The sequence below is a fragment of the Atractosteus spatula genome, chromosome 1 (assembly GCF_055471065.1).
Source record: "Atractosteus spatula isolate fAtrSpa1 chromosome 1, fAtrSpa1.hap1, whole genome shotgun sequence".
NCBI lineage: Eukaryota > Metazoa > Chordata > Actinopteri > Semionotiformes > Lepisosteidae > Atractosteus > Atractosteus spatula.
Window position 1 is genome coordinate 20,393,855 of NC_142706.1, and position 12,254 is coordinate 20,406,108.

The 12,254-nt window shown below is 38.0% G+C and overlaps 1 protein-coding gene across 2 annotated transcripts in view; it reads left to right on the plus strand.

Moving 5' to 3' along the window:
* coro2aa (coronin 2Aa) overlaps positions 1 to 12,254 on the plus strand; it is an 80,017-nt gene that overhangs the window by 45,602 nt on the left and 22,161 nt on the right. For both annotated transcript variants that reach the window (XM_088914219.1, XM_088914226.1), the window contains exon 2: positions 8,212 to 8,412. In XM_088914219.1, the coding sequence (XP_088770345.1) occupies positions 8,212 to 8,412 (201 nt within the window). The remainder of the gene's footprint in view (positions 1 to 8,211; positions 8,413 to 12,254) is intronic.

Sequence of the window (12,254 nt, forward strand, 5' to 3'; positions counted from 1 at the left end):
GTGCTAAACCAGAACATTCCAGGCTATTAAGATTCACACTGAAGTTGGGTCAGGTTGCAACATATAAGCATGTTTAAGAAAAAAACTAAAATTATAAGTTTACTGTGGTTTTTTAGTACTATTTTAAAAATGTATCTGAGAAAATATCTCAAAACAAAAAAGCATAAGAAACAGATGTATTTTGGAAAATACAAATGTCTTTTTCCTGTTGCTTAAGATCTTGCTCAATGTCAGTCATACCAAGGCCCTTTTTTGTAGTTAATCATCTAGTTGATAGTAATAGATAGTACATTCCAAACTGACAGAAACAAGAACTTTAGTAGATGAGAGCCACACAGTATTACTTTTCATAAAACCTGAATTTCGGCCTGATTTTGCTTCTGAGAAGAATTTATCATTTCTTGATTGGAGTGAAATGGAAAACCTGCGTGTGTGTGTGTAATAATTCTGTAGATTGTTAATAAGAAGTGTCAGAGGAATGTTAGCTCAGAGATCGCTGTAGTACAAGAAAAAAGAATGTGTTTCTGGATATTCTTGCATGAAGGGTATATATGAGAGTAAATGTCTGAAGAGGAATCTTGGGAGAGCTCCTGTAAATTGGGTAACAACACTAACAGTAATATACAGAACCAAGGTCATTCAGCATGCCTTAAGAAGCACAGTGTTCTCTGCTGAGACTTCATGAATGTTTGAACAGGAAAAAAGGTTTAATTTAATCGATCTAAACAGGCAGAAAGCACTTTGCACTTGTGTGCTGTTTTGCATTAAATTTTAACTGCATGTGATGAATGCATCAAACAACGGTAGTATATTGATCTTTATTCTTGAGGAGAGTCTAGAAAGCACACCAAGAAGAATAAGCTTGAAGTTATGAAGAAAACTTGGCCACTTCTTTGAAAGTATCTTGTCTTTTCAAAAACCTCACTGATGTAGCATTAAATATGCAATATAAACTTTTCTCTTTGTCTTCAAAGATATTTGACACAATTACTTATTTTCTTTCATGCAGTCCATACAGTATGTTTAGCTGCTTGACTGTGAATGTCATGAATTGACATAGAAAATTGCTAACATTTCATAAATTCAACATAAGGGAACAGGGTTCTGATAAAATGCTATGTTGGTCTTTTAACCTTTATCGTCACAAGAATGGGTCTTCTTAGACCTGAAGGCGGTGAATGATGGATGTTGTTTTGTATTCCTTTGGTCTTTAAATGATTTTGAATTTCTGAGTAGTTGCATCAACCAAACATAACATTTTATTTGTCACGTCATTACGAGGGTGAACAATAAGGATACTGGATAAAATGTTTGTAGACCTTTGGTTGCTCTGGAAAGTTTCAGTAGCACTTTTACAGTATTTTCCTATGACACAACACACATATAAAAAGGTGTGTCTTGTGCAATTTAGATTGTATTGACCTTTGTGACGAAGAGGGTTAAACAGGAAAGGTTATGATATTAAAGGAATTAAATAAAAATATCCATCCATCCATCCATTTTCTAACCGCTTTATGCAATTCATCATTTGTGGGGGAGGCAGAGCCTATCTCTGCAGGCAAGGGGCACAAGGCAGGATACACCCTGGATGGGTCACCAGTCAGTCACACATGCATGTGCACATTCACATCAGGCACAGTTTTCCCAGAAGCCAGTTAACCTGCTGGTTTGTCTTTGAACTGTGGGAAGAAACCAGAGCACCTGGAGCAAACCCACACAAACCCACATGGGCAGAACATACAAACTTGATAGCACAAACAGATAGCACCTCAGCAACTGAACCCAGAGCCCCAGTGCTGAGAGACATCAATGCTGACCAGTATGCCACTGTGCCCTCCTAAATAAAAACATAGCATGTATATAATATAATATAAAATAAACATGCAATGTTATATATATATATTATATAATATAAATGTGTTGGTTCTAAGTTTAAATAAAGATCTAGACCAGATGATGATAGTCATCTGGGTGGTAGGTGGTATTAGCCATAAACTGTATTTGGTCAGTTTAAAACTAATCCTACTTATTTGGCCTATGTCATACAGACACATGTAGACTCCTGTGTACACTTTGATCAAAAACAGGCCTTTATGTCAAAATATGTTTTGCTTTCTGTTTATTGATATTCAAATGTGCAATTCAATTCTATTGCTTTTACGTATGTAACCTAATCCTGTGGTTTCGGTTAGTGAACAAGGTTGATATCTTTTTTTAGAAACTCATATCTGTCCATGGGGGATTTTGGAGGATGTAAAACTGCCATTCTGAACTGAGAGGGTTTCTTTTTATTGAAGATTGGGATTCATTCATTTATAGTTTTCTTTTCAAATATTCATGCAGTGTGCATTTGAAAGGTTTTGTGCTCTGTTTGCCTTGGTTCTGGCATGCTGAAGGCATTAGCTTGTATGTACTGTAGTATATGAGAAGTGGGCTCTTCAATTAGACAGTGTACCTAAAACTAAAGAACATTCTGTGATGCAATCAAATAAAATAACGTACAATTAATTGCTATTGAAGTTTAATTGAAATGGAGATTGTGGTTGAAATTTGGTATACCATTGTATTTGTAACTGTGCTATTTGTACAAACAAATTAAGAAATTGCAGGGCTAATTGCCAATTAGATACAGTAAGTAAAATTTTTCATTTTAACATTTACTGTACACTTGATAGAAGTGTTGAAGTAATTGAGGAACTGCCTTCGTGGATTTCTTAGACTTGTTTGGAACACATAATCATGTAAGATTCCAGTAGCATAAAGCATGTTATGTTGCACAGGGATTTATTTATCTGACATATAACACTGATTTATTTTATTGTGAATAAGTGTCTTCATATTCAAGTACGAGGCTTGCACTTTATTCAAAATGGTATGTACAGTTGTGAGCCTGGCGTGTACCTGGATATGAGACCTCCTGGGAAAGCTAGCTGCTGCCAGAAGAGGTGTTAGTGGTACCAGTAGGGGGCGCTCACTCTGCGGTGGGATCTAATGTGCCAGTAAAATGATGGGGACGCTATACGGTAAAAAAAATCATTGTCCTTCTGATGAGATGTAAAACTGAGGTCCTGACTCTCAGTGGTCATTAAAAATCCCAGGTGATTCTCAAAAAGAATAGGGATGCTACCCCCTTGTCCTAGCCAAATTCCCTCCCTGGCCTTTACTAATTATGTCCTCCTAATAATCCCTAACTATGAAATGGCTTCATCTCTCTGTTCTCCGCCCCACTGAGAGATGATGCGTGGTGAGTGAACTGGAGTATTTTGGCTGCGGTCACATACTCCCGGTGGGAGCTACATCATATCATCATCACCATCATTGCTATTATTAACCTGTTTAAGGCATATAAATTATCTGTCTCTGTTCATCTTCTTTCAGCATGTTGCTTTGGGAAAGCTTGACTATCCATCCATCCAGCAGTTTCTAACTGCTTTATCCACTATGGGGTCACAGGGGAGCCAGAGCCTATCCCAGCAAGGCAGGGTACACCCTGGACAGGACGCCAGTCCATTGTAGAGCACACACAGATATGCACATGCACACACTAACGCCAATTTTCCCAGAAGCCAAGTTGCCTACCATTATGCTTTTGGACTGTGGGAAGAAACCCACACAAACTTGGGGAGAACATGCAAACTCCACACATATAAGACCCCAGCGCTGCCACGCAGAAATGCTTTCCACTGTGCTGCCCAAAATTTGCCCCCTAAACCAATATTTGAAATAAGCGTCCCACCCAGACAATGTTACACTCATCCTACTTCATGCTGCTGAAGCAAGGTTCACCTCAGCCTTGTGAGGCACTCAGGTGTGTGAAAGACTTTACATTTTAATGATGTGCAAACAAAAGATTCAGTCAGATTTTCACCATGTTCATTTGGCCTATTCAAAACATTGATTCCTTCTAGGGAGTTCCAGTTCTTAATGAAATATGTGTATTTGTTTATATGGCAGGATAACCATATTGTTCAGAGGGTTTGTCACAGGCTCGTAAACAATACAAATGAGGTGATGGTTTTGAAAAGGGATTAGAACAGCTGTGTCTGCTTAGACATGTGGCCTACAGTGCTTTAGAAGGGATTTACTCACACAACATCATTCATTCCGCTTGACTTATTTGTTTCATTGTATTCTAGAATTGCACATTCATATCCCCATATGTAGCCTAATAATAATAATCATCATCATCATTCCATACACTTATATAGTGCTTTTCCGCACACTCCACTCAAAGTGCTTCACAGTTAAAGGGGGCTCCCGTCCACCACTACCAATGTGTAGAACCCACCTGGATGATGCGATAGCAGCCACTGTGTGCCAGTACACCCACCACACGCCAGCTGTCAGTGGGGAGGAGAACAGAGTGATAAAGCCAGTTCAATGATGGGTATTATTAGGAGGCCTATTATTAGGAGACTAGTAAAGGCCAATAGGAAGTAACATCCCTACTGTTTTCAAGAAATGCCCTGGGATTTTTAATGACCACAGAGAGTCAGGACCCCGGTTTTACATCTCATTTGAAAGACGGTGCCTTTTCATAGCATAGTGTCCCCGTCACTATACTGGGACCCACACAGGACGTAGGGTGAGCACCCCCTACTGGCCCCACTAACACCACTTCCAGCAGCAACTTTCTAGGTTTTTCTCCTATCCAGGTACTGACCAGGCTCACACCTGCTTAGCTTCAGTGGGTTTCCAGTTGTGACCTGTAAGCTGATATACAGTAGCTGCTAAAAAAAGTACTAGTAGGTACTTTTGGATAGTACCTACCATCAAAGGGCACTACATAAATAAAAATGCACATTGATTAATTAGAAAAATGTTTCTGAACATTTGTGTTAAGAAATTTGTGTTAAGAACATTTGTGTAGAAGAGTGTTAGATAGAAGGTACACATGAGCAGGACGTTTTGATGTCGTAATCACAGAAACATGGCTGTCTGAAATTGATGGGGATGGATACAAGATTGGTGGATATACTGTATGATGTTCCAGAGAGATGGGAGAGTTAGGTGAGGGGAGGTGAAGCCCTGTATACAGTTGTATGCCACATTCACTGTATTATATTTTATAACTGTTAAATTCAGCAAATAAAGAGTAATTGTGTACTACGTTTGTACCCTGCAGAGATTGTGTTAACTTTTTTTCACTTAGAGATTCTATGAAACATGCAATTTGACCATGGGTGCCCAAACTTTTCATGCAAAAATTCAGATATAAACAAGAATTCAACATTCTATAACAAAATCAAGAATTTCAATGCAAAAGAACAACAGTTTTTTTTTATGGAGGAAGATTATAGAACAACGAAATGAATAAAGAATACTGTAGCTGCATCAGCATGTGTAGGCTGCGAAGCAACAGGTAAAGGTTTATTCAATGCTGAAAAGAGAAGAAAACAAACACAATGTTTCGGCTGTGGAGCCTTCTTTAGTTGTGCTATCTTCATTGATAATGACTGCTTTATTAATTTACATCAATTTCCCTATGGGATTAATAAAGTATTATCTATCTATCTTTATATTGATCCTGTTTTTCAAACAATTAAGACTGTGATCCAAACAGCACAAAGAGAGCCATGAGGGAACTGTAATCACAGTATGGCGATGTTTGAAGTGTACAGTTTGTGGAAACTGACATTTTTAAGTTAAAAACAAAACAAAGCACACTTTCTTGTAGGGAATGAGACAGAGCATAAGAGAAATAGAATGGGGGCAGAATAGATGTGGAATAAGTGAAGACTGTTTGCCGACAGTTTAAGAGATTCACCTTAATGTGTAGACCAAATGTATCCACTATGTATACAAAAGTAAGTAAACTAAAAAAAACAGTATCCTAAACGGTTTCACAAATCAATTAAAAACGATGTATGGAAAAATAAATCAAATAATTTTATTATCAAAATTTTTAAAAAATAAGTGGACCTTGTTAACGAAATTGGAAAGGCCAAAGAGAGGGAAAAAAAGAATGTTGCAATCAAGGCATTAATTAATAAATAATAAAAGCTTTTAGATTTATGACAGCAAAAGTGCAGTAAATGATGAAGTTAAATGAAGTTAAATGTATGTGGGATAATAATGGGAGGCTTCTAGACAATGAAAAGATAATGACTTATATTTTAAATGAGTAGTCCACTCAGGAGGAAGTCAACAACATTCCCCAAGCAGAGGAAGGACAATGTTCTGTATAAAATTGTGTTGACGTAGAAAATTCAGAAGTATTTTGGGTACTGGAAACTCATGATTATAAAATCTCCTGGGCCTTCTAGTATCCTACCAATTGTAAGAAAATGAGATGTTATAAAATTATGGCTTATGAAAAGATTTATGAATCAAAGAGAAAACGTATACTTCACCTCTTGCAGTGAAAGTTTTTTTTTTCTTAAAGAAGGTAATGTTAAAGGTAATTGCAAGGTCACAGTCTGTCGTTTTTCATCTTCTCTCTTGCTTTTTTGCTACTTGAGTGGATTGAAGTGTGCAGTTCAAGGTTGTTGTGGGCGTTCTCCAGATGGTTTGAACAATTTGGCTCAGGGTTCCTGTAGTTGGCTATTCTCCTACAGGCAGGGTGCCTGTCTGAGCTTGTGTAACACAGCACAGTGTGGAGATTGGAGATAGGGAGTGTACACCTACAGTTCCACAGACTGCACTACATTTCAGTATGTTGTGTAGAGCAGTTATGGCCAATCCTACATTAGTTGCAGAGACCCGGTGACAGTGTCTGCAAATAAGCACAGGTTGTAATTCATTTCAGGTTCTCAAACATGTTTTGAAAATGGCTGTTGGGGTGTGGAAGGACTAGATGCCAGTTCCCTGTGCTCAGAATCAGGGAGTGTGGGTTGTATGAACGTGTTGCACAATTATTCATTCACAGCAATTTTCAGTATTTGTGCATTTAATTCTTTTAAATGCAACATTAGGTCATATAGATTATAAAATTATTGTCACTGACAATATGCAGTGGGCAACTCTGGTTGTTTTTTAGGTTTCCCTGAAGTCCTGCTTTCTTTGAAATGAGTAAAATATCTTTAATTTGTTCTTTTTAAGAAATAATTGTTTCAGTCAAGTAAATGAAGAGCCCAGGTGGAAGAGAAACCAGAAGGTATTTCCATCTTCAGGGACAGGGGGTGGCCTCCACTACCTCAGGGAGTGATGGGATACAGAACAGAGTTGTTGGTGTGTGCCCTATAGGACTAGATATAGGAAATTCTGTTGTGCTTCATAAAAACGCTTGTCACGCACAAGACTGTCAGTACAGTCCTCTGCAGGTTTCCCCACCATTTCCAATAAGGCTTCTTTTTTCAGAGATTACCTGTGTTAACTTTTGTCAGATTTATTGGAAAACTGCCATCAATAATTATTAATGGCACAAGAAAGACACCACCACAGTTCTGTTTGTTGTCTGACGTTGGTAAATTTCCATGTGCTGTGCCAAAGTCCTTCAGATGACATGGATACTCTCACAAAAGGGCTGGTTGGTGGAGCAGGTTAATATTATGTTGTGTTCTGTCATCAGGAATGACCCTAGGCTCATATTCTCACTCTGCTGGCCTCATTCACATTACACCAATAGATGTGATCAGAGCATTTCAACCCTAAAAGAGAAATAGATTAACTGTCACATCGGGCCTGAAAAGTGGACTTATTGACTTCTCCCAAGGTTCCTTCAGTTCAGGACATCTTGAGTTATTACAGTCAATGTGATTTTCTCGACTTTCCCATCTTACGATATGGTCAGGTTCATAATGTACCTGACTAAAAATTCTCTAACTTTACTGACCTCTGCTTTCTTCTTTCAGTCTACTCAATGACAAAAAATGCTGGTGTCACAAATTCAGAGAATAATGACCCATCAACGTTTTTCTGGGTTTGTTTGCAGGAATATACTTAAAAGTATTAGTATTATTATTTCCAAGACATCAGATTTACTTTGCTTTGTCACTTTGATGGCACAGTTTCTAATACATTAAGAAAATGCAGTGTGAATGTTCTGTCATATTTTTAAATGTTTACAACATTCCCCGGTGTTTTTAAGTCTTGTGTTACTTTTGCAGAACTGCGTGCTCTAATTTGCAGATTTTAAGGCAAACACACCAGTGCTAAATGCAGCTACAAGCCGCTGTGATCTGTGGTCCTTTGCAGCATGTGTATTGATTCATACCAATGGTACCCACTCGGATTCTCAGGAAACCAGCTGATGTCTGTCTTTTCTTTCAGATGACATGGCGCCCTCAGTATCGAAGCTCCAAATTTCGCCATGTGTTTGGTAAGCCTGCCACCAAAGAGAACTGCTACGATGGGGTGCCAATCACCAGGAGTGTCCATGACAACCACTTCTGTGCAGTCAACCCCAAGTTCATTGCTGTCATCACAGAGTGCGCTGGAGGAGGAGCCTTCCTTGTCATATCTCTTCACCATGTAAGAAAAACAGGCTTTAGAAAACTGTCCCTATTTTATTATGGCCGAGGTGCAATATTTTTGCTGAATTACTCCTATAATTATGCTCTCACAAAGATCAAAGTAGATATTACTGTTTAAGTTTCAGCTTATCTCCAGATGAGCATAAAGGTCACAAATCGCTGAGTGTTCTTCATTATGTTACCCTTCATTGGGTGGTCCATTCCTCTTTACAAGGTTACTGTGCAACTAATACAACTGAGCTCAGGAATGAGGAATTGATTTATCACAGGGTAATTATATCTTAAAAGAAACCTCTCACTCATAGTCATAAAACTGCAGGAATGGAAATAAACATATTGTATAATTATACATTGTATATAGCACATAGTCTATAATTGTCTCTTTCTTAAAAAACAATCTATGCTTGTAATTTTTCCTCTGCAATAATATACTTCTTCTTCAATAATTAAGCAGCCAAATTAGTTTGGATCCAAAATACTTCTCAAAATTCAAGTTTCAGAAAGAATGAACTCATAGCAGTATGTCCAGGATTCATATGTCATCTCTTCAGTTCACTGAGTCTATCTTCTCATAGTTTATAAATATGCAAATAAAAACAGCAGTATTGTAAGACATTGATGTACACCCCCAGAAATCTAGATGTACAAAAAGGGTTTCTGGATACAGCCTGTTCTGAAGAATGCTGTACTGGATCACCACAGACACAAACAAGCCCTTTATCAAGGATAAACCAAGCACTGATGGTACAGTGTCCTCCAGTATGACAAGAAAACACAGCAGCTTTGTGTTTGCATTGCCTTGCTTCTGTGTCCTTTGAAGAACATTTACAATGTACATAATACTAGTTTCATTGAGCTGCGTTACTTGTTCAGTTTGACGAATCACAGTGTACTTGACAATGGCATATATTTCATTAGAAAAGTCCTGACATTAAAGTTGGCAATGAAAATAGAAGAAAATGCTAGTTCATTAGGTAACAAAAATAATTGATTGAATCCTATACCATGCAGAGTTCCAACAGCTCAGCACAAATTGAGATTAGACCACGAACGTCCTGTAAAGATGGGGTTCCCACAGTCTTATGATGGAGGAGACAAAACCTCAGTCCATTCTTTTCAAGAATGCACCCCATTTTAAAATGCCATTAAAAATGAGAAAATAATAATGGCAATCAGTGCTCATATTAAGTAAATATTCAAGAATATGCATGGGGGGAATTGGGGAAGCCATATGTAATTAAAGTACTCACTACATTTTCTGCAAAGTTTTTTCCATGCTTTTATGGGGAGTTACTGGAATCTCTCTCAGGGCCTTAGCTAGAAGGTTACCCTGATGAATTTTTGCTATGGAGAATTTATCAGGCTATTTTTGCAATTTTTCCAGTGGTTCATTGGGGTAATCAAGCCTTCACTGTGATTTTCTGCAGTGTATCAAGACAGATGCTTCCAGATATAGGCTCTGTGTCACAGTTTACTACACAACTACGTTTACTACGCAACACTACGCAACATGATAAATCAGCATAAAAACAATATTGTAAAATAAAATTTCGCAAACAGACCAAGACCACTGTTACCGCATGTGCGGAAAGTCTTTATCAGTTTTCAAGTCCTTTATGTTGTCATCCATGATTTTCACATTACTTCTCTCTATCTGGAATTCTACTTTTAGCACTGAACTGAAATTATGTCTTGTTATGAGCTATTATGAATATTTGCATGCCTGCAATGTTATTTACATGTCAAAAGAATTAAATTCTGATATGTTTCACGCTTAACTTTCAAAGGGGAAGGGCAGGAGGAAAAGCTGGATTGACCGATATGTGATAGGTAAATTAATTACACTAGTTATCATTTGTCAACAGGGAGTCAGCCTTCTGTGAAAGCCTCAGGCTAGTAACACGTGTGGCCACTACTGGAAGCAATACATACTATATGTCTGTGATATGAATGCATTGCACCAGATTGGAAAAACTGTTGTAAGGGTCTCTGTCCCATTCCTCTCTTGGCATCAAGTAAAGCATTTGCCTGTTCCCTGGTCTGTGAGCCCTAAATCCCACATGTTATCCCAGCTATCCAAACTTTTGGCATTCAAAACTGTTCAGTTGGGCTGACATGTGGCAAGTAGGATATCCACTGCATAGCTGTCACATTATCATCTTGCAAGAAAGTCGTTATTACATGAGGAGCATGAAGTGCTGTCCTGCTGAAAAGTTGTTATGTCAGGGTAAGCTTGCAGGAAGGGGAACCAGTGGGATCTCAGGAGATGATCTCACATTGCGCTCAATCTCTGGAAATGCAGTTCTATAGGAATTCAACCAGGGAATGGACTATCCTCTTTGTGGAAGGCTGGTTTGTTGGCAGGATTTTAATATCATGGAAAAATTAGCCTAAATCATCTCATTAATACATGCATAGAACCAATTAAAAAACTTATCCCAGCACTTCAGATGCTGGTGCTTTGAAGAGATCTAGAAAACCTGTAGATACACCAGCTGTCTAGTATGAGGACTGCCCATGCCTGGAATAAATGCTTTTTGCACAGATCATCACAATTGGACCTCCCCATTGATTGGTCTCCAGTTAGTATATTGTTCTGCATGTTTGCACTGCACTTTCTGATGTTGTTGTCTTGTCAAGTGGGGCATGTTGGTTTAGTTCTGTGCTTTTTCTTGATTTTCAACCAGCATGGCAATCAGCAGGTTAAATAATCTCATCCCTTTTACTCAGTCAGAGCTCTCGCTAATGAGGTGATTTAATTCTTACACGGCAGTCAAAGCCACTTGACTGTATCACAGTCAGTCATGAATGATCAGGTAGTTTAAAATGACCCCAAACATCTTTGCTCAATATTCAACATCTGTGTACTTCGTTTGTCTAAAAACATAAATGCGTGAATAGAACGGTGACTTTATTTTGAAACTCAGCATGCATTTTTTAGCCAAAGGCTGGGTAAAACCTATAGAATTTACCATCAGTACACATGCTAAGTGGTTTGGGTCAGATTCAGTCTAGTCTGACCGCAGATACAACATTTCTTCAGTCTAGTCTAGCCACAGATACAACATCAAGTGTTTTTTTTTCAGGCTATGACTGACGTATTAAGTGAACCACCTGTGTGTGGTACACCAAGAGATCTGTCTGTCCCACATTAAAAAAATGTTATTTCTCTTTCCCTCAGTTTGCATGAGAGTTGCATACCTGTTTAGCAATGTCATAATGTCTCATCCCTTGACCAAAAAGCACAAGAAAAATGAATACCTGAGATGACTCAGTTATTGTGCTTTTTTTTTGATAACTCCTGTCAGACAGCACCTACATTATCAACTAGGTTATGTCGGCAAGAGGAAATTTATTACTCTCCCACTCCTAGTATTCTGAAGCTTTTAATCATAGAGCTGTCTCTGGTCTTAATTGCATCACCCAGATAAAGATCTCAACTGAAGCTTTTAAGTATGCTGTGACTAATCTATGATATTGAGCTGGGCATTAAAGGACAAGTGGTTTCTTATGACAGCTGGATCTTTTATACATACCTTGTAAAGTATTATGGAATGTGTTTATCTCTGCTCATTAGGGTTGTGTGTGGGTGGGCATACACAATAATCCTGTTATTGACCTCCATATGGCACCTTTTTTCAAGAAAACTTTTGGATCCAGTCATGACAATGCTTGCAAAGTGTTTAAAAAGCAAAAAAATTAAAATAAAATAATGAGTTTCTGAGGCTTAACACATACTTGACCCTTAAAACGTATTCAAGAGCTGTATGTATTTGGATTATTCAGAAAATAAAATTGTGAAAACTGTGTGCTCTAAAGAAATAATGTTTGGTACACTGG